The sequence below is a fragment of the Dama dama genome, chromosome 29 (genome assembly GCF_033118175.1).
Source record: "Dama dama isolate Ldn47 chromosome 29, ASM3311817v1, whole genome shotgun sequence".
NCBI lineage: Eukaryota > Metazoa > Chordata > Mammalia > Artiodactyla > Cervidae > Dama > Dama dama.
In genome coordinates this window covers 45,829,450-45,857,385 of record NC_083709.1, presented here as the reverse complement: position 1 = coordinate 45,857,385, position 27,936 = coordinate 45,829,450, and the positions used below count along the sequence as shown (strand labels likewise).

General features: G+C 39.0%; 1 protein-coding gene across 2 annotated transcripts in view; it reads left to right on the top strand.

Moving 5' to 3' along the window:
- The window catches only part of KDM4C (lysine demethylase 4C), a 393,685-nt gene that overhangs the window by 237,362 nt on the left and 128,387 nt on the right, over positions 1-27,936 (top strand). For both annotated transcript variants that reach the window (XM_061132707.1, XM_061132708.1), the window contains 3 exons: positions 783-964; positions 2,590-2,803; positions 4,739-4,815. In XM_061132707.1, the coding sequence (XP_060988690.1) occupies positions 783-964; positions 2,590-2,803; positions 4,739-4,815 (473 nt within the window). The remainder of the gene's footprint in view (positions 1-782; positions 965-2,589; positions 2,804-4,738; positions 4,816-27,936) is intronic.

Sequence of the window (27,936 nt, the reverse complement as noted above, 5' to 3'; positions counted from 1 at the left end):
TGAAGAGGAAGTAAAGAGCCTCTTGATGAAAGTGAAAGAAGAGAGTGAAGAAGATGGCTTAAAGCTCAACATTCAGAAACCTAAGATCATGGCATCCAGTCCCATCACTTCATGGCAAATAGATGGGGAAACAGTCGCTGCCTTTATTTTTTTGGGCTCCAAAATCACTGCAGATGGTGACTGCAGCCATGAAATTAAAAGATGCTTACTCCTTGGAAGGAAAGTTATGGCCAACCTAGACAGCATATTAAAAAGCAGGGACAGTACTTTGTCAACAAAGGTCCGTCTAGTCAAGGCTCTGGTTTTTCCAGTGGTCATGTATGGATGTGAGAGTTGAACTCTGAAGAAAGCTGAGGGCCAAAGAATTGATGCTTTTGAACTGTGGTGTTGGAGAAGACCATTGAAGAGTCCCTTGGACTGCAAGGAGATCCAACCAGTCCATCCTAAAGGAGATCAGTCCTGGGTGTTCACTGGAAGGACTGATGTTGAAGCTGAAACTCCAATACATTGGCCACCTGATGTGGAGAGCTGACTCATTTGGAAACACTCTGATGCTGGGAAAGATTGAGGGCAGGAGGAGAAGGGGATGACAGAGGATGAGATGGTTGGATGGCATCACCAACTCAATGGACTTGGGTTTGGGTGGACTCTGGGAGTTGGTGATGGACAGGGAGGCCTGGCGTGCTGCGGTTCATGGGGTCGCAAAGAGTTGGATACGACTGAGTGACTGAACTGAACTGAACTGACCCTGCTGACTGTGTTTTCATGCCCTTTTTCTTCAGAGTTGCCTGAGGCTCCATCGATTGAGGAGGAAGTGGAAGAAACCGAGTCTTGGGCAAAGCCTCTGGTTCATCTTTGGCAGACGAAGTCCCCAAACTTTGTGGCTGAGCAAGAGTATAATACAGCCATGGGCAGAATGGAGCCACACTGCGCCATCTGTGCTCTGCTCATGCCTTACTACAAGGTAGCTGGCGGGAGGGGCCCCTGCCCACGTTTCCTTTCACTGCAGCACTTTCTGTGTGACTGTAAAAACACAGGTGAATCATTGTACTGTTAGTATGCACATGGTGAAGAAGACATTCGTTCTTCTATAGCTAATGACCATCATAGAGCAGCAAACAAAATTCCTGCGTGCCACTTGAGAGACTTTTCTTTACCAGTGCTTTATCATTTTTTAAGGTCTTAATTTATTTCAGTCAATGGTTAATTCCAACCTTTCTTTCTACCCACTTCACCAAGAAACACAGACCTTAAAGCTTCAAAATAGTAGAAGCTTGCAAAGAGAGAACTTAGACCTAGTCTCTGCTTTATGTTTGAAAATATTGCTCTCAGTCATATAAATGTCAGCTCTGGGACCACATTTGAAATATCTCTCTTCATCTTTCCATGTAGAACATGCAAAAGACACAGCAGGTCTCAGTGCAAACCAAATTGTCCAGTTCATCCCGATCATCCAGCTATTCATGGTAATATTTTCAGATGTCATGTCATATATGTTATGCCAAAAGCAACTTACATCACAGAGGGCCACATTCTTCAGCACTAACAAAACAAAACGATCTTTAGGAATCTGGTAAGGGTAGAACTACTAGGTCCATTTTAAGATACAATATATTATAAAGTGCACTGATCTGAATATTGTGTTCTGGGTTATATTTTCACTAATAGAATCAGAAATATTTTATTCAGGATCACATTGTTCTTAAAGTTCCACATGAAGTGATTCTGTTCAGACATTTCAGAGCATAAAAATGCGTAACGTGCCACATTCTCAGAACTTTGTAAACAGGAAGTAGTTCATTCATTCATTTTTGAATGTGACATTAGGGAGTGATTAACTATTTTTATTTCCAATTTATCATTAAATTTCTATGTTTTCTTGAAAAATTTGCCTTTGTTTTGATTCTTATTTCTGTATCATAATCTGCCTGCATATTTCCCTAATGATGAAAAAAATTCCAACTAAAATTATAAGATTTGGGGAAATTTATTAACATAAGGTCTCTGGGGATAAGATAGTTCATTAATTATATTCAAACAAACACTGAATATCTATCTTCTATTTTGATGAGAGATGACAATTTTGTTTGCATGTTATGCTTTGTTATCTAATGTCATTTGCTAGATATTTCTGTCTTGCTGTTTTAAAACTTGTGTGATGAGACAAAAGCCTTCAAAAACTCTCTAAATACTGTCATACAAATTAAAACTGAGGTCTTTGAAGATTCTCCTTAAGGTGTAACCAGGTAAGATTCTTCAAGAAATGAAATCAGATCTATTAACCTAGTGCAAATAAAGAAGCAAAAAAAGTTCATCAGAAAGGTCATTGCTTCTCATGAACTTTGTCTATTAAGAATGTAATTTTAGTAGCTCATCCCTTTCTATAACAGTGGACATACAGAATCTCCTCTTCAGCTTCTGGATGGGAACCTGGGGGGCAGAGCTGGTAGTTGGAGGACAAGGACAAAAAGAAACAATACAGAAGTGGAAAATTAGTAAATGAAATACCTGTTTGTGGATCTGTGCAAAGCAAGCGATCCGAGCTCTTTTCCATGTTTTTTGCTCATTTGCAAATATTGTGTTTTTCAGCCAGATAGCAGCAATGAAGAAAATGATTCTAGATGGGAGACAAAATTAGATGAAGTGGTGACTTCAGGAGGAAAGACTAAGCCCCTCATTCCAGAGATGTGTTTTATTTATAGTGAAGAAAATATAGAATATTCTCCACCTAATGCCTTCCTGGAAGAGGATGGAACAAGCCTTCTGATTTCCTGTGCAAAGTGCCGCGTACGGGTTCATGCAAGTAAATGAGTCTATCAGTCCTTAATCACTGGCTTTTTAGTGCTTCACATAGTCTTTATTTCTCACCCCTCTGCAGCCTATCAAATCTATCACAGTAAACTGTTGGCATCATTAATGATTAGATCATTATTTCTCATATTTCTTGTAATGAAAGTATGAAAGGTGTAATTGTCCTTTCTTGTGTTTTATGTGGTATCAGTGGAGAACAGGTCTGATGGTTTGTTTGGGGTCCCCATGTGGAGTCATCATGGGATTCCTTTCACATGCTTGAATTTTACTTAAGATATAGTTTATAAAACCTTAATTTTAGTCTCTTATGTTGATTCATCACTATTTTCCTATGTAAGTTTTAAAAAGAATGAGTATTCTTTTGGTGATTTGGGGAATTGTTGTTAAATTTAATTACTGAGTTAAAATTTTATTCTTTGTAAGAGTAGGAAGATCTTCATTGCCTTTCGGGGACAACAGTCCTTCGGGTTGTTTTCCCCCAGGACTGAGATGGTTAGGCTCTATACCTGTCTCAATTTGCTATTTTTACATAATTGCATTAGTGGCAAATACATTTTTATAGATAATCTGTCATCTAAACCCTCTAAAATGTATAAAACGGTCTGTTATACATTGCAGTTGTATTTTAAAGCATTTTAACATTCAAGCTCTTACCAAGTCACATGTTTTATTAACATTCTTATGTATGGTGTGAGTCTGTCAATGTGCTATGAATGATTTATAATATATGTATCATCTTCTGTATTTACCCCATAGTAATACCAGTCTTATATTAAGGTTGAAATTGCCTGGCTACCAAGCATTTATTTATTAGATACTTTCACCTTCCCCAAGGGATATGAACATGTGTTTGAAATATAATTACATAAAACTTATTTACTTCATCAGTCTGTAAGATACTGAATACACACACACACACACACACACACACACACACACACACACACACACACACACACACACACACATTCACTCTACACGGTTATATGTATATAAAAGGCACAGCATCATTTTACAAACAAGTTAGGATTTAATCTTGACTCCACAACTGTGCAACTTAGCCATAATATTTTATGAACATGTGCTTGAACTAAACATTTTATGATCTTGGTTAACTATTATAGGCTTTTCTTTGGGTAATTACATTTCTGTTATTTTCCCTTCCTAAGTCAAATTTTATAGAAATTTGGTATTAAAAATTACTTCTTTAAATTCTATTCATTTAAATCTTTCAAAGCCCTCTTTTTGCAGGAAGCCAGAGTAACACATGTTTGTTGGAACTATATAATTGCTACATATATTATGTATTTACATCATCAGCCATCTCTTTAAATTGTTGAGTCAGTCATGTACTGAATAGACCAATAAAATTGAACATATCTCTTTATCACCAACCATGAATTGTGTATTCTTTGTCCATATCACTGAAATTAAAGCTAATTAAATGTAATTCTTGAAGTGTAATTTTAAATTACATTAATTTTATGCATATAATTTTATGTTCAGAAATATTATGTCAAAGTTTATTTACTGTACCATTTTAAAACTTCTCCAAACTTTGCTCACGAATTGCAGCTTACTTTGAAATATGTTTTAGATGAGTAAAGGATTAGACCTGAAAGTGTAGAAATTTCATTTTTGCCCATTCAAGTATTATCATTAGTATTCTTTATGATAACTAGTGTGAGCACTGGTAACTGTTAAGATGCATACTCTCATGCTTCCTAGCAGTGATATCCTGTTAGGTATAAGGTGTGAGAACCAGAAGTGTCTCTGAGCCAGCCTTGTTTATGTTTTGTTCTAAGCAGTGAGAATAAAAAATGGTATGGTAAGCTGTTGCTCTGATTTTACTTATTCAGTGCTGAAGTGTGTCATATTGTCAAAATACAAAAGGCTTAATTAATGGATCCATACTATTATTTTGTAGGTTGTTATGGAATCCCTTCTCATGAGATCTGTGATGGATGGCTATGTGCCCGGTGCAAAAGAAATGCATGGACAGCAGTAAGTGGCTTATTCATTCCATCCATTGTGGGTCCATTTAAATCTAGTGGTACATATACTTTTGTATGCAGTTCCACACTTCCCTGTTTTTCTAGTCTTCTCTTTCCAAATCATCCTACTGAGTATCTCTCTATCCACTGCGGAAATGTTAAATACATTTCTAGGCATCACCCCCTGCTCAGGAACCTACAGAGACTAGCAGTTTATTAGAGCATGTCCAAAATACTGCTTCACGTTCTTTCCCAGCTTGGTTTTGCAGTTCTAGAAAATAAGTATTCTGAGTGACAGTGAAGATGGGAATCTCTGGGACCTCTGAGGAAACCATGCTCATTCACAACTATTCCAGTAGCATGAGCTCTTCCCTGTTTATTCATTTATACATTCATACTTGAGCAAATTTTAAAGTGTTTGTGCTAAGCATTGCTGTGAACTTGAGACAGAAACTACAACAACAAATTATTCCCCATTTGGGAAACACAGATTTCTCTTCACCTAAACTGTTTTACCTGAAGACACTATAGAAACTTTAGCTTACACCTAAGCGTTGCACTCCATTCCATTCATCTACCAATTCACTCATTTTATAGTTTGATTATGTGTTGCATTAATTTTTCTTAAAAAAATTCTCTTTCAAAAGGTATCAGAACATTGTTGAAGGTGGAGACCAGTCAGATCTCAAGACTGTATCCCTCATTCTTGATCTCAGAACAGATGCTCAGCTTCATTTTGATTATAATAGTAGCCTTTGCTTTATTCCTTAATGATCTCTAATGACAATGAATTAGATCTCCTTGCAGCCAAAGTTAAAACACTGAGGCACAATGTAAGGACCATGCTTTGCATGATGAAAATTTATGATATGATTATATATGTTTAGCTCTCAGTGTGGAAATAGACATATGGTAACTATAAATTAAAGGCATCTGTAAGAATGACTTTCTGTATGATTTTATTGCTGGTATTCACTTTGGATAGTGAGGGGAAAGCAGGGAAAATTATGGACCATCTTTACAGTCCAAAATCTGATCTATGTGATATTAGAGGTAATATATCCAACTTAAGAATTCTTTCCATTAGTGGGCCCAGATAACATTTTGATATTTCATTTGGTTGATCATTACATTAACAAAAACTGTATAACTGCACAGCATCTTTAAAACAGCCAGGAAGTCCTGCTGTAATATATATATTCAGCTATTGTTTACCACACTGGTTCTACTCCTATTATATGAGCGAAAGCAAAGTCTTATATTATGAGTCAGTTTTATTGATGATGTCCCCTCTTTCACCCTGAAGTGTAGATTTAGAATTTCAGTTCAGTTCAGTCGCTCAGTCGTGTCCAACTCTTTGCGACCCCATGAATCGCAGCACGCCAGGCCTCCCTGTCCATCACCAACTCCTGGAGTTTACTCAAACTCATGCCCATCGAGTCAGTGATGCCATCCAGCCATCTTATCCTCTGTCATCCCCTTCTCCTCCTGCCCCCAATACCTCCTAGCATCAGGGTCTTTTCCAATGAGTCAACTCTTCGCATGAGGTGGCCAAAGTATTGGAGTTTCAGCTTCAGCATCAGTCCTTCCAATGAACACCCAGGACTGATCTCCTTCAGGATGGACTGGTTGGATCTCCTTGCAGTCCAAGGGACTCTCAAGAGTCTCCTCCAACACCACAGTTCAAAAGCATCAATTCTTTGGTGCTCAGCTTTCTTCAGAGTTCAACTCTCACATCCATACATGACCACTGGAAAAACCACAGCCTTGACTAGACGGACCTTTGTTGGCAAAGTAATGTCTCTGCTTTTTAATATGCTATCTAGTTTGGTCATAACTTTCCTTCCAAGGCGTAAGCGTCTTTTAATTTCATGGCTGCAGTCACCATCTGCAGTGATTTTGGAGCCCAAAAAAATAAAGTCTGATACTGTTTCCACTGTCTCCCCATCTATTTCCCATGAGGTGATGGGACCAGATGCCATGATCTTAGTTTTCTGAATGTTGAGCTTTAAGCCAACATTTTCACTCTCCTCTTTCACTTTCATCAAGAGGCTCTTTACTTCCTCTTCACTTTCTGCCATAAGGGTGGTATCATCTGCATATCTGAGGTTACTGACATTTCTCCCAGCAATCTTAATTCCAGCTTGTGCTTCTTCCAGCCCAGTTTCTCATGATATACTCTGCATATAAGTTAAATAAGCAGGGTGACAGTATACAGCCTGGACATACTCCTTTCCCTATTTTTGGAACTAGTCTGTTGTTCCATGTCCACTTCTAACTGTTGCCTCCTGACCTGCATACAGGTTTCTCAAGAGGCAGGTCAGGTGGTTTGGTATTCCCATCTCCTTCAGAATTTTCCACAGTTTATTGTGATCCACACAGTTGAAGGCTTTGGTGTAGTCAATAAAGCAGAAATAGATGTTTTTCTGGAACTCTCTTGCTTTTTCAATGATCCAGCGAATATTGGCAATTTGATCTCTGGTTCCTTGGCCTTTTCTAAAACCAGCTTAAACATCTGGAAGTTCTCGGTTCATATATTGCTGAAGCCTGGCTTGGAGAATTTTGAACGTTACTTTACTAGCGTGTGAGATGTGTGCAATTATGTGGTAGTTTGAGCATTCTTTGGGATTGCCTTTCTTAGGGATTGGAATGAAAACTGACCTTTTCCAGTCCTGTGGCCACTGCTGAGTTTTCCAGATTGCTGGCATATTGAGTGGAGCACTTTCACAGCATCGTCTTTCAGGATTTGAAATAGTTCAACTGGAATTCCATCATATCCACTAGCTTTGTTCATAGTGATGCTTTCTAAGGCCCACTTGACTTCACATTCTAGGATGTCTGGCTTTAGGTGAGTGATCACACCATTGTGATTATCTGGGTCATGAAGATCTTTTTTGTACAGTTCTTCTGTGTATTCTTGCCACATCTTCTTAATATATTCTGCTTCTGTTAGGTCCATACCATTTCTATCCTTTATCAAGCCCATCTTTGCATGGACTGTTCCCTTGGTATCTCTAATTTTCTTGAAGAGATCTCTAGGCTTTCCCATTCTGTTGTTTTCCTCTTTGCATTGCTCGCTGAGGAAGGCTTTCTTCTCTCTCCTGGCTATTCTTTGGAACTCTGCATTCAAATGGGAATATCTTTCATTTTCTCCTTTGCTTTTTGCTTCCCTTCTTTTCACAGCTATTTGTAAGGCCTCCTCAGACAACCATTTTGCCTTTTTTCCATTTCTTTTCCATGGGGATGGTCTTGGTCCCTGTCTCCTGTACAATGTCACGAACCTCTGTCCATAGTTCATCAGGCTCTCTATCAGATCTAGTCCGTTAAATCTATTTCTCACTTCCACTGTATAATCATAAGGTATTTCATTTAGGTCATACCTGAATGGTCTAGTGGTTATCCCTACTCTCTTCAGTTTAAGTCTGAATTTGGCAATAAGGAGTTCATGATCTGAGCCACAGTCAGCTCCATATCTTGTTTTTGCTGACTGTATAGAGTTTCTCCGCCTTTGGCTGCAAAGAATATAATCAGTCTGATTTTGGTGTTGGCCATCTGGTGATGTCCATGTGTAGAGTCTTCTCTTGTGTTGTTGGAAGAGGGTGTTTGCTATGACCAGTGCGTTCTCTTGGCAAAACTGTATTAGCCTTTACCCTGCTTCATTCTGTACTCCAAGACCAAATTTGCCTGTTACTCCAGGTGTTTCTTGACTTCCTACTTTTGCATTCCAGTCCCCTATAATGAAAAGGACATCTTTTTTGGGTGTTAGTTTAAAAGGTCTTGTAGGTCTTCATAGAACCGTTCAACTTCGGCTTCTTCAGTGTTACTCGTTGGGGCATAGGCTTGGATTACCATGATATTGAATGGTTTGCCTTGGAAACGAACAGAGATCATTCTGTCGTTTTTGAGATTGCATCCAAGTACTGCATTTCGGACTCTTTTGTTGACCATGATGGCTACTCCATTTCTTCTAAGGGATTCCTGCCCACAGTAGTAGATATAGTGGTCATCTGAGTTAAATTCACCCATTCCAGTCCATTTTAGTTTGCTGATTCCTAGAATGTCGACATTCACTGTTGCCATCTCCTGTTTGACCATTTCCAATTTGCCTTGATTCATGGACCTAACATTCCAGGTTCCTATGCAATATTGCTCTTTACAGCATCGGGCCTTGCTTCTATCACCAGTCCCATCCACCACTGGGTATTGTTTTTGCTTTGGCTCCATCCCTTCATTCTTTCTGGAGTTATTTCTCCACTGATCTCCAGTAGCATATTGGGCACCTACCGACCTGGGGAGTTTCTCTTTCAGTATCCTATAATTTTCCCTTCTCCTACTGTTCATGGGGTTCTCAACACAAGAATACTGAAGTGGTTTGCCATACCCTTCTCCAGACCTCTCACATTCTGTCAGACCTCTCCATCATGATCCGACCATCTTGAGTGGCCCCACACGGCATGGCTTAGTTTAATTGAGTTAGACAAGACTGTGGTCCTGTGATCAAGTTGGCTAGTTTTCTGTGATTATGGTTTTAGTGTGTCTGCCCTCTGATGCCCTCTCGCATGCCTCTTTCTGCTCCTTACTTTGGACGAGGTGTATCTTCTCATAGCCGCCCCTCCTGACCATGAACGTGGAGTAGCTCCTCTTGGCCCTCCTGAGCCCCTGCAGCAGCCGCTCCTTGGAGGTGGGGTAGCTCCTCTTGGGCGGGGCCCCTGACCTCCGGGGTGGGGTAGTTCCTCTCGGCCGCCGCCCCTGACCTCGGGCGTGGGGAAGCTCCTCTAGGCCGCCGCTGCTGCGCTGTCGCAGCCTGGTGCTCTCGGTCGCTACCCCTGACTTTGGGCAAGGGGTAGCTCCTCACGGCCACGCTTCGGCGCGGTCCGTCGCAGCCGGCGCGCTTCGGCGCGGTCCGTCGCAGCCGGCGCGCTTCGGCGCGGTCCGTCGCAGCCGGCGCGCTTCGGCGCGGTCCGTCGCAGCCGGCGCGCTTCGGCGCGGTCCGTCGCAGCCGGCGCGCTTCGGCGCGGTCCGTCGCAGCCGGCGCGCTTCGGCGCGGTCCGTCGCAGCCGGCGCGCTTCGGCGCGGTCCGTCGCAGCCGGCGCGCTTCGGCGCGGTCCGTCGCAGCCGGCGCGCTTCGGCGCGGTCCGTCGCAGCCGGCGCGCTTCGGCGCGGTCCGTCGCAGCCGGCGCGCTTCGGCGCGGTCCGTCGCAGCCGGGACTGTAGCCTACCAGGCTTCTCCCTCCATGGGATTCTCCAGGCAAGAATACTGGAGTGGGTTGCCATTTCCTTCTCCAGGGGGTCTTCCCAACTCAGGGATTGAACCTGGGTCTCCTGCATTGCAAGCAGATGCTTAACCTCTGAGCCACCAGGGAAGACTAGATTTAGAATTTAGAGCTACTCTAATTCAGTTCACCAAGGCATGAAGAATTCTCTGTTGCATCCGCAGTTACTGCTTGGCTCCCATGCTTACACGGAGCAGTACTGTCACCTCACGGTACCATTGTCCTTTGCATGGCAGAGCCAGGGCTAGGCCTTGGTCAGCCACCCTGATTCCAAGGCTGCTTCTTATCAATTATGTCGTTTTCCTTTAGAATCTCTTCAGGAGGAAATACTTAGATTAATCATTCTCTGTTGATTTAAAACATCTTTCTATTAATCTTAACCTCTCTGTGCCCTGAGAAAATACAGTGTACCTTTTGTATTTTAATATTGACACCATGTAAATCTCTCTCAATGTGCGATAAAGACAGGAGCGCTTGAATACAACTTTGCATTGATTTTTTTAGACCTACATAATTTCTTAGCTCTAATTGGAAATGATCTAAATTCACAATGGTCCAGTTATTATTTTTCAGTTTATCCGTTTTGAGTGAACTTTGTCCATGAAGCTCTGTTTCTAAATTTTTCTCTTGAGAAATAATTGAATTTCATTTTAAGCATTGGAGCGAAGTAACTGATAATATTTTGGCTCTAACACCCTTATTCAGTAAATATTTTGGCTTTAACACCCTTGTTCAGTATGGCATCAAGTGTTGCAATATTTATATTTTACTAAGCACTTAAGTATGATTCTTTGGATTTTGTGGCTGGAATGGTTGCATTTGGGAAGTACACTTAGACTTGTCTTCTTAGGAATCAATCTCATATTGTCAGTTTTAGGTTCCAGAGGAGCCCTGGACCTCCTTTTGCATGGAAGCTTTTAAGAACCTAATGGGAATCTTAGTAGTGCGGCTGAAGTCAAATGATATTTCACTGCTGGCTTTTATTTCACTAACTCTGATTACTGACTATTTCCTGGGATTTTCTGTCTTAAACATTGTTTGTGAAAGTAAGGCTTGTTCATCATGAATACAGAAGACTCCAGTAGCATATTTTTCTTGAGATATATGTTTATACAACAAATGTAATTGTTTCAGTTAATTATATTTCCTTTAATGATTATTGCTTTGAAAATCTTACAGGTAAGAAGAGGGTACCTGAAACACCTTATATTTATTTTCATAAGGTGTGTGTGAGAATCATATGCAGTAGTTCTATTTTTTAAAGAATAAAAAATAAAAAAGATTAAAAAGAGCACCTATTGATGGGTAAATGGATAAAAACACACACGAACACATTCACACATGCACACATATGTACAGTGATTATTCAGCCATTAAAAAAAGAAGGAAATTCTCTTGTTACAATTTGGGTGAACCTGGAGGGTGTTACACTAAGTGGAGTAAGCAGAATAAAACAAATACTGTATGCTTTCATTTACATGTGGAAGAAAAAAAAAACAAAAGCAAAGCAACAACAACAGAAATACAAACCTGAACTCATAGATACAGATCATAGATTGGTAATTGCCATGGGCTGGGGGAATGAGGGAAATGAGTGAAGGTGTCAAAGAGTACACACTTCAGTTACAAATACATTCTGAGGGTGTAAGTACAGCATGGTGACAATAGTTAACAGTGCTTTAATAGATACTTTCGGAGAAGACAATGGCACCCCACTCCAGTACCCTTGCCTGGAAAATCCCATGGACGGAGGAGCCTGGTGGGCTGCAGTCCATGGGGTCGCTAAGAGTCAGACATGACTGAGCGACTTCACTTTCACTTTTCACTTTCATGCATTGGTGAAGGAAATGGCAACCCACTCAAGTGTACTTGCCTGGAGCATCCCAGGGGAGGGGGATCCTGGTGGGCTGCCGTCTATGGGATCGCACAGAGTTGGACACGACTGAAGTGACTTAGCAGCAGCAGTAGATACTTGAAAGTTGCCAAGAAAGTAGATCTTAAATGTTCTTAACACACACACACACACACACACACACACACACACACACACACACACACACACAAGGTATTTAATGTGAGGTGATGGATGTGTTAACTAACCTTATTATGGTGATGATTTCTCAATATAGAGATATATCATGTTATCACATTGTACAACTTAAACTTATACAATAAGTCAATTATATATCAATAAAACAGGAAAAAAGAGGGAAACTATAATAGTAACTATATCATATAAGTAAGTATCAATTATTTACATTTTTGAAGTAAAGACATCATAAGGTTTATTTCAGCAAATCCAGGCCATAAATAAATGAATAGTTAGCTAACTAACTGAAGTCATACATTAACAGGTAGTTGGGCTTGGTAGTTGCCGATGTGCACAAGGCTGGAATCAGTGTTCACAGACCAGCTGTCTTTTTATTTATCAGTTCTAAGGAGTGGAAGTCACTGTGGGCCAAAGTGCCCTGCTAGCTTTTCAGTAACTGAAGACCAGAACTTCGTCTCATTTTTCTATAATATTCCTAATACCTGGTGTAGTGTTGGATCATTTCTGAACTTATAGAGCCTTTATCTGTGACCTTTAGTATTCTCACCATTTCCAGATGTCTTGGTTTAGTCCTCAGTGTATTTGATTTTGCTACTTTTTTTTTTACTTTATCCACTTATATCAATTAAAATGAAAAACAAAAGTCTTAACTGTATGTAGTAGAGAAAGAGATGACTTACAAATTTTGAATTACACCCTAACTTGGATTCTAGAATCCTGGCTCTGTGCCCAAATTCAAGTGAAATGAAATGAAACAGTTAAGAAATTCCCCAAATACCTGTCTTTTGTGATATAAGGTTATAGCTCTCATAGTTATAATTAAATATCATTGCTCTGTGCCTGTTTGTCTTATTTCAGCACTGCTCAGATAAATAGACAGACCTGTGTGAAAGCTGTATATGCATTTATGTAATAATGTTAAGCTTATAACCCAGCTTTATTAGAATATTTTATTTTCAGCTCTGTTTTGTTTCTAGCTCTTTTGTGCCTATGTGATTCATTTTGGAGCAGTTTGTTCTCCTTCATTATAGTAACACTTTAGAGCATATTCTAAACATTACCGAGTTCTGTTTTTAGGTGTTGAATGTCAACACTCTGATTCTGGAATGTGTTTCTAGTTATTTTGAGTCTTAATTTGTATCTAATTACTTTTGACCTAAATTACTAGAGTTTATGTCTAATCTGTTTATCAGTTTCCCTTTTATAATAACTAAGTTACTGCTAATTAAGAACATAATATTCGCACTGTAAAAATGCTGACTATGTATTGCTTTCTTTCAAGTTTTACCGCCCCCCCCCCCCCGCCATTTTCTTCTTTATTCCTACTTTGAAAAATTGTTTTTAATTCTGAGTATTTCTGTGAAATACCTGAACTCTGTGTTAGAGCTTCACTTCTAATTATGAAGGAAGATGTTAGTTAAATGTATGGATTGAACTGATAATCTGAATACTTTTAGTATTTAGTAATAAATTATGTGCTTAATACTCTGTAGAGTATTAAGAGGTAGTATGCTAATAATCACAGAAGGATTTTCTATGCTATCTTCTAAAGGATTTATATTATTGAATTCTAAAGAACAAAACATAAGCAGGTTAAGATGTTAAACTTTAGGGATAGTGTAGCTCTTTGATGGTTGTTTCTCTCCAGGAAATTTGGATGTTTCTTTTGAGCTAGGGGGAGAGTGAGGTTTTGTTTCAGTGGTGTAAATGGGAGTGGAAATTGCATGGGAAGATTGGTAATTTGTATCATGGAAAGCTGTGTCATACTCAGGTTTATGACTACAAATCATGAGTTGTCAATCTTCTGTCCATGGTAGCTTTAAGCCGGTGCTGTAGTTTTTCAATGTTAGTGAAAACTTCCAGTGTCTTTTGTGCTATGTCTTACTAGGGAGCTTTTTAAATTACCTTATATAATTCTTGCAGGGCAAGGCAGGGTAGACATAGTAACTCACATACCTGTAATCTAAAATCTTAATTAGAGGAAGATTTAAAAGCAATGTAATGAGAAGGTTCGATTAGAGACGACTATCTAAGGCCTCTTCTGACCCTGAAATCCTTTGATTCTGTGTTGTTTTGTATTTCATTTTGCTTTAATTAGTTTTCCTTAAGAATTGGGCACCTTCATGAAATCTAAATTTATTTCTGTACTTCTTAACCTGGTCAGAGGTGATGAGTTACAGGAAAGTACAGGAGTAAAAGTGACATTGGTAACTATTGGCTGGATCAGTGTAATTTTTATATGCTCAAGGAAACTTTCATTTTTTTAAAAACGTGACTTCAAAGCCTTACTGTAACTTTATCTGGATTATGCAATATGCATTATCTTCTGGATAATGCATATTATGCATTATCTTCTGGATTTCTTTTTATTTCAATATATCCCTTTACTCATAATTTAGAAGAATTTGTTTAAATATTTTTATTTGAATGTAATATAGCAGAATACACAGTTGCATGTTATATTCTTGAATAGTTACTGTCGTGCTATGAAAAGGTAGATTTTGAAATGAAAAAGTTAAAAAAAACACTTAAAAAATTCTGTATAATGTAATAGTAAACTAGGTTGCTGTTGTTGTTTAGTCGTTTAGTCACGTCCAACTCTTTGCAACCCCATATAATTAGGGCTTCACTATCTAGGATGTACTCTGGGCTTCCCTGTCCTTCAGTGTCTCCTGGCGTTTGCTCAAACTCATGTCCATTGAGTCAGTGATGTCATCCAACCATCTCATCCTCTGTCACCTCCTTCTCCTCCTGCCCTCAATCCTTCCCAGCATCAGGGTCTTTTTCAGTGAGTTGGCTCTTTGCATCAGGTGGCTAAGGTACTGGAACTTCAGCTTCAGCATCAGCCCTTCCAATGAATATCCGATAATATCCTTTAGCATGGGCTGGTTTGATCTCCTTGCTGTCCAAAGGACCCTCAAGAGTCCTCTCCAACACCACAGTTCAAAAGCATCAGTTCTTCGGTGCTCAGTTTTCTTTATGGTCTAACTCTTAACTCGGTACATGACCAATGGAAAAACCATAGCTTTGACTACATGGACTTTTGTCATGCAATCTTGACTCCAGCTTGTGCTTCATCCAGCCCAGAATTTTGCTTGATGTACTCTGCATATAAATTAAATAAGCAGGTGACAATATACAGCCTTGATGTACTCCTTTCCCAATTTTGAACCAGTCTTTTGTTCCATGTCTGGTTCTAACTATTGCTTCTTGATCTGTATACAGATTTCTCAGGAGACAGGTAAGGTGGTCTGTTATACCTATCTCTTTAAGAATTTTCCATAGATTATTGTAATCCACACAGTCAAAAGCTTTACTGTAGTCAGTGAAGCAGAAGTAGATGTTTTTCTGAAATTCCCTTACTTTTTCTGTGATCCAGTGGATGTTGGTAATTTGATCTCTGGTTCCTCTGCCTTTTCTAAATCAAGCTTGTACATCTGAAAGTTCTTGGTTCACATCTTGTTGAAGCCTAGCTTGAAGGATTTTGAGCATTACCTTGATAACATGTGAAATGACCTCTATTGTACGGCAGACTGAATATTCTTTGGTCTTGCCCTTCTTGGGATTGGAATGAAATCTGACCTTTTCCAGTGCTATGGTCACTGCTGAGTTTCCAAATTTGCTGGCACATTGAGTGCAGCACTTCAGCGGCATCATTTTTTAGGATTTGAAATAGCTCATCTGGCATTCACTAGCTTTGTTCGTGGCAGTGCTTCCTAAGGCTCACTTGACTTCACCCACCAGGATGTCTGGCTCTAGGTGAGTGATCACACCATCATAGTTATCCGGGTCATTAAGACCTCCTTGTACAGTATTTCTGTGTATTCTTGTCACACATTTATTATTTAAGAGCATTTATTATTCTCTGTACAATAACAAAGTTGCATTATATATTATAACAAGCTTAGATAGCATTCTGCTTTTTTTTCTTCAAAATTGTTTTAAGAAATCAAAAAGTAAATATATAAGTTTTCACCTTGGTCACATATCTATTCTCTTTATTTTGCTTATTTGTTTATTTGTTTTTTTAATAAACTAAAAGATATGAGCAAACTGTACCTTGATGATCATTTGGTATTAGCATTTTCTTTCCTCTTACAAAGAATGGAATATGCAATTACAGTGATTAAAAACATTTTAGTGTCTGTTTATTTATTCTTATTGCTTGATTGTAAATAAGTGGCATCTATAGATTGAGTAATGGTTGCCATTCATGCCCTCCAAGGCTTAGACATAGCTATTGTTTTGACTTTTGAAAGAAAGTGAAGTGTTTTCTCTTTATGAGTCATAATCACAAAGTTAAAATGTGGAAGTACCTGAGGTAGTGGTCTTTAAACCACCCACCCCCATAATGTTACTAAAGCTTGTGAACTAAAAAAGTCTGTTTCACTTGTTCAAAAGGATTTATTTATCTGAGCTCTTATTCTTGGAATATACCATAGTCTTAAATCTCAACTATTAAGGCTCAGGTAAAAATGATTAACTTCTTGGAAAGTTGGTAACTCATCTTTGGGACCCATGAAGTCCCCCTGTTAAATCTGAAGGCAGTACTTTCTCTTCTCTTTCTGACATGGGAGTTCTCTTAGGGTAGTGATCATTAAAGAAAATATATGTAGTTGAGAATTATCTTACCATATTCCATAATACAACCATTATTTCTCCTCTCCAACTCCTTAGATAAGATTAGTGTTATAGGAACTTAACCTGGCAGTCCAGTGATTGACTCCATGCTCCCAATGCAGGGAACATGGGTTCAATCCCTGGTTGGGGAACTAAGATCCCACATGCCACATAGCACTGCCAAAAAAAGAAAAAACGGTGGTACTGATAATAGATGTTAGAATTGCCAATCATTTGGCTCTTAGAAATCTTGTGTTTAAAAAAAAAATAGTTCCATTTAAAAATTTTTGACTTACAAATTCAGAATAGTTGTTGATTTAAATGTAATCTACTCTAAGTAGCAAAGATACTAGCTTCCAACTTTCCTAGCTTCCAAAAAATTTCATGCTGACAGAGACTATACATTTCTTCATCTATCTCAGAAGTCTCATTTTACAGATACTAAGCCAGGGGTTTGAGAGAGTAAGTCCTTTGCCCAGGCTCTCCATTCTGTATGGTAAGAGAGTCCAGACTCATAGTGGTACTCATGCCTCTAGATTCCCAGGCCCAGAACCTTTTTTGCTTTTTGTTTTTCCTCAGTTGCTTGTTTTTAGAGTGGAAAGAAGGCTGAGTAACTGACCTAATTTTGAACCATGTATTTGAATGATTTCAATTTGTTTACTTTGAAAATAAAGTCAACACTAATAGTGTATTTATTTGGTCATATACTTAGTATGGAATAATTAGTGTTACTGGGCAGTTGAGCAGAGAAGTGCCCTTACTTTTTCATATCGACTCTGGTTTCTGCCTGGAGGACATTTTCCAGAGTTGAATGATCTCCTGGATCTAGTTTCCCAACTGACAACCGAGTTGACATTTTTATTTAACAAAGAGCTCTGAAGTAGCTTTGTAGATTGGAGCCACTGATTTTTAGATCGTATTGGCTTTATGGCCTTGAGAGGTCATGGCAACACTCCTGCACCCTGTGATGTGTTTTATGCTTTTTTTATTTTTATTTTTTCATTTCATGGACTACTGTCAAGACCACGTGGTGAGAGGCTATCTTTGATCCTTACACATAATAAAAACAGTGAAGTAAAGAAAAGAAAAAGAAAAGGAAGACCATGTTCTTGTTAGAGACCATGGCTCTGTGTAGCCAAGTGTTTGCTTGTGAGGTATCTCTGGAAGCTGCTGGCCAGACCACATCTCACATTCAAGCTAACATGTTTGAGTTCAGAATCACCTTCTGCCTCTGAGGGAGGCAGATTATTCTGAACAGCTGCAGACTTAAACCTTGGTGCACAAAGGCCAGAGTGGTAATAATTACTTTACTTTAACGAAACAGACCAGCACGTTGGAGGATATCAATTTTCTTGACAGCCTAGTTATGATGTGGAGGCTTTTCTGTTGCTGCTGCTGCTGCTAAGTCGCTTCAGTCGTGTCCAACTCTGTGCAAGCCCATAGACGGCAGCCCACCAGGCTCCTCCATCCCCAGGATTCTCCAGGCAAGAATACTGGAGTGGATTGCCATTTCCTTCTCCAATGCATGCATGCTAAGTCGCTGCAGTCATGTCCGACTCTGTGTTACGGACTGCTTATAGGCTAAAACAGTAACAATCTTTTTTTTCCCCTCCTGTTCATTCTTCTCCCTTTTGCTCAGTCGACACCGTCCCTCCCTACCAACCCTCCCCACCCCCCAACCCTGCTGGTACTTCAGAGAAAGAAAGAGAAGTCTACATAGCTTATTGTAACTGGAACTATATTCATAAATAGCTTCTTGATTGAGAACAAATGCCTCATTAATCTTAAGTGCTTCAACCAGAGAGCACAAGTGAAGTCAAGAAGAATAATGACTGACATTATGGGGAGCATAGCATACTGTTCTGCACACCAGGATGTGCATGCCCCGAGGTCACTGGGCTGCACGGTGCGTCTCCTTAGCAATGAGGAAAGAGATCCTCAGGAAGCGTGGAGTGGGAAAAATGCCTTGCACGCATTTCTCATGAATGGCAAAAACTAGTCCAGTGTCAGGATGAAGGAATCATGTATTTTGCTATTTGTTACTGAAGGTCATGGTGGGAAGAAAGAATAAACCAACTGGATTTTTACTTGAAAGCCAAGTGTTGTATAATTTTAAGTACTTTTGCTCAGGATCCTGGAAATACTATTATGTACATACCGTGAAGTTCCATGTAGATTACTTTGGCCAGTCTTAAATTATCGGAGTACTTCTTCCTAACATGGCACCATTGTGTGCCTGGTCTTCTATCAGATAGGTGCTCTGCAAACTTCAAGGTAATTTTTACACTGCGGTAAGGAATGGCATCAGAAAGAAAAAGGGTGGAAGGGGTGTAATTTGAAACGTAGAGTATGATATCCTGTTCTTCCGTAATTGTCCTTTTGTACAAATGGCTATATGCTTGTATTTTAATAGTTAAAGTGTAGTGAGATCCCTGTCACCTCCCAGCATGTCCACATCCTAATCCCTGGGTCCTGTATGTTACATTGCATGAAAAGGGTATTATTCTGTTTACCTGGGTGCATGCATTGTAGTCAGAAGGGTCCTGTAACTGAGGAAGAGGGGGACAGAAAAGGGCAGAGTGATGCGATGTGAGATGTGCTTGACCTGCTCTGGCTGGCTTTGGGGGTAGAGGAGGAGGGCCAAGGAGCAGGCACACAGGCTCCCCTTAAAGCTGGAGAGGGCAAAGAAATGGATTCTCCCCGAGAGCTTCCAGAAGGGAGTGACCTGGCTGACACCTTGATTTTAGCCCAGTGAGACCCAGTTTGGAATTCTGACCTACTGAACTTTGTGTTGTTATAAGTCATTGCGTTTGAGGTAGTTTGTTATTGCAGGAATAGAGGACTAAAGGGTGTATAATTCAAATTCAAATTTAAACTCAAATTCACCCCGTTCTGACAACCTTTTGAAACACTTAACTGTTTGGCATTCCACTAGGTATGTTTTATTTTCAGTGTCAGCTTTCTCTGACTACCTTCTGTGTCTCTAGCCCACACCCTCTGGTTCTGGGCCTCCAGCAATCCTTGCACCTCACTGTGACAATGCGATTCAGTGAAGCTCCCAGCTTTCCACAGTCTCTTCCTCCCATCTTGTCGTTACTCCCGTTTAAGCTGCTGTGTTTCTTTGTACATACTCTCAGCTCCCTTGCCTCTCTCTGACGTTGTTACTCTACCTTGGCATACCTCCACCCTGGCAAATCCAGCTCTACTCCGTGCCCGCACCCCGTAGCTGAATGGCTGTGGAGAAACACCCAATGTGCAGTAGCTCTTGCTTTCAGTTGCAATTGGAGGTAGGTCTTCACTGGTGTGGATAATTCATGTTGCATTCTCATCATTCTCTCTACCCCTCTCTTGGCTGACTGGTTCATATCTTCATATTTCCCCCATCCTCACCCTCACCTCATCAAGTCTTTCCATATTCACAGAGAAATGGGAAGACAGCAGTAGAGACCTTAAGGTTTCAACCTGCTTCATATCTATAATATCTCTGCTTCTCTCTAACACCATCCCCTCTTTTATACACAGGATCGTCATTCCAGTAATTCATCCCTTTCTCGCCCACATCTCTTTTCCAGATGATTCTCAGTATCATCCACACAGGCTGTTATTTCTTCCATCTTCAAGTAAACCAAAAAACCCTCTCTTTCTTCCTACTAGCTCTACCCTATTTCTCCATGCCTCTGTAAATATAGTAAAACTACTGAAAGGCTTATCTTTATTCACTCTCTCCACTTCTTCTCCCCGACTTCTTTCTTAAATTTATTTCAGTCATAGGTTTTGCCCTGTGTTTCCTTCGACACTTCTGTTGACCACTGCTTCCTGTTTGAAGCAGTCTTCAGTTGACCTGTAGGACTCTGCCCTCCTGCTTTTTGTAATCACTGGCCACTTCCTCTCACTCCCCAGAGTTCAAAATATGGGCTTCTTTTCCATACTAATCCAACTTGTCATCTCATCCCATCTCATAGTTGCTTTAATAGTTGTAAACAGCATCTAGTCATTGGTGGCTTGGACATTCCTATGTCCATCTCAGTCTCATCTACGTGGCCTGCTTTATGACAGCATCTCCTGTTACATGTCCATCAGCTCAAATTCACCCTGTCCTGAACTGAATTCCAAATCTTCTTCTATAGCCTTCCTTATTTCCAGGCCTTCTAGCTGCTGAGGCCAAAAACTTGATAGAATTAGACTTGATGCTTTCTTTTTCTCATACTCCACATCTGTCTGAAAGTAAATCCTATCTTGTTTACTTCTAAAATGAATCTTGAATCCTGGCCACTTCTTAGTCACCTCAGCTGACATAATGCAAACTTAATCTACTCATTAACTCTTTCCTGGATATGGTGGTAATCTGCTAGCTTCTCTTCTCACTTCTACCCTTGAACCACTATTGTCTACTGTCAACACAGCAATTGGGATTTAACATGTAAGTTAGCATTTAACATATTAACATTTAACGGTTAACATGTAAGTCAGGTTATGTCCTTGGTGTACTCAGACTGTCCAGTGGCTTCAAGCTATTGCCTTTTTTCAAGGCCTGTGAAGCTTTATGAAGGGCTTCCTAGGTGGTGCAATGGTAAAGAATTCGCCTGCCAGTGCAGAAGATGCAAGAGATGCGGATTCAATCCCTGAGTCAGAAAGATCCCCTGGAGGAGGAAATGACAACCTGCTGTGCTATTTTTGCCTGGAAAATTCCATGGACAGAGGAGCCTGGCAGGCTACAGTTCATGGGATCACAGAGTCAGATATGACTGAGCGACTGAGCACCATGTAGCTTTATCAGATTTTCTTCCTGTTACTTACTGACAACCTTTCCTATTAGAAAAGGCCATCTGCTGCCAACACCTTCCATAGAGAACTCCATGGCCCACTCTCATGATGCTTAACATCCTCTACCATATAAATGATCTACTGATTTAGTGTGTCTGCTCTTCCAGCCAGAGTGTATCTTTCATAGCTTTTGCCCAGTGTCTAGGACATAACATGGTGATTAACCAATATTTGCTGATTATGTTTTCACTTATAATACAAATTAGGTGTGAGCATCTAAGTTAGGGAACTCATTTGCTTATATAAAATTCATTGGAGCCTGTGAAATTTCCTTTCAGAAGATTACTGCAAGAAAGTTTTTCATTTATTCAATTTCCTAATCACTCAGAATTCATGCCAGCCCTGTCCTAACATGAGATTCCAACCTCTCTCCAACCCTCATAAATGAGCCCCATCTTCCGAAATGGTTCTTCCATGTTTTGTTGATCAGCATTTTGTAAGCTAGTTTTCCGTTAATGTGATTAATTACTCTTTGTTTTCCCAGCTTAGACAGCCCTATTTTATGGTTTTGCACTTCTGTTATGAACATGTCAGATAAATAAGGGTGTGGGGAGGTACTTCAACCTTGTAATTTTTCTATAGCACTGAAAATTGGCTTTAGTGTCACTTACGGATATGTCAGCTAAAATGAGAGTTCCTTACGAGGCAGCTTGAGAATGTTTGTATTGGCATTTCTTTAACTGATGTTTTATAGAAGAGCCATTGGAACATGATTTCCCTCTAGGACAAATAATGAACAATCGTGATAGTCATATTCTAACAGTGCCCTTCCCACCATTGTTGTTAATGTTGTGTCAGCACTTTGATTATAAACACTCTTTTTCATGGTTTAATAACTGAGCTGTACAGAAACCACTCCATGTTGTAAATTGATGTACTCTCTGTTCATCTCAGTGGTGATTTTTTTTTATGAAACCAAAATTTAAAAGTACCTTGGTATTGCTAAAAGGGAATTTTGTGAATGGTATTAAGTGAGGGACAAGGATCTAAGCAGGAAAGGTGCAGCATCATAGTATGATCTGAAGTTATACTTTTTCATCCAGCTTTTAACTGCTGTGGGGTGGGGTACACATCAGGATCGCTCCTTCAGTGCTGTGCTTGGGAGATAGGAGGAGCAGCCACTATTGGAGTAAAATGTAACAGAAATTTCAGCATTTTTTGGTTTTGTTTTAGGAAACATTAGTTGACTAGCACTATACCTGTATCTTTATAATAGTGAGTCATTTTACAATGGGTGTTATTGTTCCTAGAAAAGCCATGCTCATAAACATTAGATAAAACAGGGCTGGCAATGAGCATTCACCGTGGAGTTATATTTATTTATTTTGTTCTGCAAGGCTAAACAATTTTAGTCTCTTTCCAGGTTAGGTTGGAAAGAAGTTCGGGTACACTAAAAGACTAGCAGAAATCATAGATGCCCATTTAAAATATTCATTTAAGTAAAAAAAATGTAAGGAATTTTAAATTACATATTTGATGGAAAAAGTTTTAATTTCTTTGTGTGTCTGTGGGTTTTCTTTTTCTTCTTCTTTTTTTTTAGTGTAAAAGTAGTAAATATTGTTAGGAAAGTTTCCCGTTCCCATCACTCTCAAATTCTCAAATCTCACTGTTAATAGAAAACTACCCATACTGTTTGTCATTCAGCCTTTCAGATATTTTCTGTGCATAAACTAATATTGTATTTTGTTGTTCTTGAGAGATCCAAATGGTGTCACAGTTTATTTAATATCTTAGTGTTTTCATTTAATATTACATTGTATAATTTTTAATAACTAATTGTTGGATTTGCCATATGTTGTTCATCACTTTTAAATTTTAAACCTGAAGCTAATTAAAAAATTCAGACATTACAAATAAATCTTAAGTAACTTACCATTCCAGCTTCTCCCAGAGGCAACTGTTTTCTCTATTATGAACAGAAATGAAATAATAGTCATTGTACATTCCTACTTCTGCATAGATATAATTGTTTACCTGAGGTAGATTCCAAGAAGGTAGCTTGCTTGTTGTAATTTATGTGCATTTAAAATTTTGATTGATAATGCCAGATTATTGTCCAAAGCCACTGTTATAACTCACATACCCCCAAAACTATAGATTTCCTGATTTAAAAATCTGAGGCCAGTGCTCATTATTTCATTTTTCATTTCCTTTATTCTTGAAATTGGGTATCTTTTGTGTATTGGCAGTGAATATTCTTTGAATCTTTTGCCTGTTTTTCAAAAGTGTATATTTTTAAAAATTATTTTTTAATAATAATCTTTGTTTTATATTGGAAATTTTTAAATTGTTTTATGTCTATTTAGTATTTTATCCTTTAGAATTTTAAAACTTTGATACAGTCAAAATTTATCTCTTCTACCTGCCTTTTGTTTTTTTAAATGTTATGTGAACAAGCCATTTATCCTAAATTCATCAATATTTTTTGCCTACAATTTCTTTTACTAGTTCTGTTTTTGAGTATAAGTCTGTAAATCAATTTATTTTATACTAACCTATTTTAGGTGTTCTTCATTCCTTCCTGCCACTCCTGATTCAGCCTGGTGTCATTTTCCTTCATTTGGAAGATTTTTTTTTTTTAGAAGTTGTATAGTGTGGGTTCTTAGGAGACAAATTCTCTTAGATTTTTGTCTCTATGAGATTATTTTTAAAGGATATTTTCCCTGGAAATAGAATTCTAGTTTGCCAGCTTTTTTCTTTCAATATTTTATGGATATTGTTTCATTGCCATTTGCTGCCAATGTTTCTGGTTGGATTTCAGGTGGAATTCATATACTTGTTTACTGAATATGTCTTTTTTTTCTTCTACTTTTAAGATATGTTCTTCATATTTGGTTTTCAGAGTTTTGACTGTTAAGTATTTAGGTATGTTTCCTTTGTATTCATCTGCTTGCAGTTTGCTAGGCATCTTGATTCTGTGGATGCCTTTTATCAGCTTTGGAAAGTTCTCTGCCATTATCTCTACAAGTACATATATTTTTTCATCTTTTATCGTTTCCCTCTTCTTCTTGGAATCAAATTATGAGTAAATTGAATAGGTTGTTATTTTCTCTTTGTTGCTGCTGTTTAGTTGCTAAGTTGTGTCTGACTCTTTTTCAACCCCATCCAATAATTCTAATATCTTGTTTGTCTTGCTTCTGATTTTATTGATTACTTTCTTGATCATGTTATATTTTCTTCCTTTTAGTATAGCTTGTACTCTTTTTGATTGTGTGGTGAACATTTTGTCTGTAGTGAATGAAGTTAATATTATTTCCAGACAGAGGGTGCCCCTTTGTCAGGTTTTTAGGGTAGAGGTGAAGTCAACCTGATTATACTTGAGTAGGGTCCGAGCTGTATTCTAGCTTTTGTTTGATTCAGCCCACTCTGATGTCAGGTGTTTGGAGGGTGGGATCAGGACCTTGCTTTCAACAGTGTCTGTTTTCTGGGCACTGTAAGGACTCTAGCATTTGTCTGGTTTCCACAGCTGGGTTGGCATCTTTTAAAAATATGGGAGATTTCTCTTTGGTTTAGAGCAGCTGCCTGGATTTGGGGTTATGGGAGAGTTTTCTTTTCTCTCCAGTTCTTCTTCTTGGAATTCTCTAGGCCAGAATACTGGAGTGAGTAGCCTTTCCCTTCTGCAGGGGATCTTCCCAACCCAGGGATTGAACCCAGGTCTCCTGCGTTGTAGGCATATTCTTTCCCAGCTGAACAACAAGGGAAGTCCAAGAATACTGGAGTGGGTAGCCTATCCCTTCTCCAGTGGATCTTGCCGACCCAGGAATTGAACCTGGGTTTCCTGAATTGCAGGTGGATTCTTTACCAACTGAGCTATCAGGGAAGCCCTAGTTCAAATTAATTTGCAAATGAATGACTTGACAGGTTGACATCTTTGTGTTTCTACCAGACCAGCTTGTTTGACCTATGTGAGGAACAGTGAGTCAAAAAAAGAAAAATGGTGTAACTGGACATGATTTTACTCTTTCCTAGTTATTTTTTCCAAATTAAGTGAATTAAACAGAAACCATGGTATCATATAATATCATGTCGATCAAAATAGCTTTACTTGGCCTCAGATTTTTTTGTCCTTTACTAAGAAATACGATTTCTACTCAAGCAGATCATGGCAAAAATAACTCTATGTCGAATCACTCACTGTTTCTTAACTCCATGTTAAGTCACTGAAGCCTGAAGTTTTCTTTCCTTAGTACTCCCACCAGTATGTGAACATGGTCTTTGCAGTTTTGTGATGCTTTGATGATTTTCAGGATTTTTGCTCTGCCTGTTTTGCCGTATTTTCTCATTTATTTAACAAATTCTTATGGAGGGTGCTTTCTCTATTGGGTGTCGTTATAAAGAGTCACCTAATAAATTTCTGCCAGCACTCACTGAGCTAACAGTTTAGTGAGGACAGCAGAAGGAATTCAATAAATAGTGAACAAGAGTAACAAGAGGGAAGTGACTGAGCAGGGAATTAGGAGACCCCTCCTTGAGGAATCAGCATTTACTTTGAAATGCCAAGGGTGTGTTCAGTTTAGAGGGAAACTCATGGAAGGTGGGATTTACAGAATTTAATTGATTAAGTCTCAGATGAGAGGAAGATTATACCTTCCAGCCTGAGCTAGAATGGCTGGTTGTTGCCACTGCTGGGAAGCTGAAGGAGTACAGACTTGGGGAGAAGACATGAGTTCAGTCCTGCACATATGTTTGAGCTTCCTGTGGACTGTCAGACATGACAGAAGTTAAATGTTTGAGTCAGTGACCTTCTGGGAATCAAGGTAGTGGATCAGATGCCCAGCAAACAGGTATGGAGAGGAGTGAATAGGCCCTACTACAGAAAGTACAGTGTTTAAGGAGCATGAAAGAGATGCCTGTAAAAGAAAGCTAAGGATCAACTTGAGATGGGGGACAATGAGGAGAGTGTTTGGTCATAGAAACCACGGGAAGAAACTGTTTCGGGCATAATCAATTATGTTGAATGCTGCCAAGAGGTTAGGTGAACCAAGGCCTTTGAATTGTCCATTGATTTTGTGAGCGGGAGGTACCAAAAGAACCAAGTTTCATGTTGTGGCAGGTGAGAGTCTTCTCAACTCCACTTAACGTCTTGAGTCTACAGGTTCCACTTTACAGGATGTTCCTCCTGTTGTAGGCGTGCTATGTAGCACGTGTACCTGATCATGATCCTAATCAGGTGTATGGAGCAGCCTCCATGCTGCTTTGCTGTTTTTAACTCTGCCAGCTCGTCCCTTTAGGCTTCTTCTCACTACTAGTTTTATTAATCAGATAGCTAATTCTCTCAGTGTCTGTTCTCCTCACAGTCTACAACTCTCCTTTCCCACATTCCCAATTCATACTCACATCTTTTTATATTGCATGAAAGTATCTGACCTTGTGTTTTGTTTTTATTTTCATTCTCTCTCTGTAGAAAGTGTGTTAAATTACTGGAAAAATACTGAAAGTTAAAAACATTTTATGAAATAGTTACTGAATAATTTGGATGTTATTGAATAATTAAAATTATTCTATTTTTCATTTTCAATATTTTGACTGTAAAATTTTCCTTTTATTGTGTGTTTCATCAAAACCAGTTCTTTGAAAGGCCCCTGGAATATGGCTTTGCACTAGAGAATGTTCTCCATCACGTTCTTGGGCTGGGTTTGTGATGGATTCAAATGGATGGCCATAGGGCAGCTTTTGCTACTCTGAACCTTTAATAATCACCAGGGAAATTTCAAATCAATGTGTAGAGACTTCCCAGACAAATAAAACCATTGAACATTTCTGGTATTTTCTTTTTTTTTTTTTTTTTTTTGCTCCCTATTAAGAGTTCTATAGATATGTTGATTCTCCTCAGTAGTTTTGGTGTTATTCTCAGAAAAATAAATGCTGCAGAGTTTGACACCCCATTATTATTAGATAAGTTAGAGGGATCTAATCTTCACAGGCTTGGGCAAAGCTGTCAAAATCATTTAAAGGAGATCACCTGGGAGAATAGATAAAGAAATTTTATATAGACAGCTTGAAGGAAAAAAACAAACAAACACCAAATAACCTGTAACTATTGAAAAAAAGATACTAGTGCAGTAAACTGGGAGTATAAGCTTGAGGTTGAAAATAAAAAAGTTGCTTAGATATTTAGTTAAAAATTCTAGGTCAACAGAAGGCATTGCATTACTTTTTGGCCATGTTTTCTTATGGAGTTTTTCATAAAATTGTAATGAGAAGTGATAAATATATCTTTATTATGTAAAGGGAGTCATCTTGGAGTGAAAAGTATATGCCAATCTAAGACACATAAAAATGCCAAAAATAGAGGGCTTTCCCTGGTAGCTCAGTGTAAAAAATCCACCTCCCAATTCAGGTGACACGGGTTCGATCCCTGGTC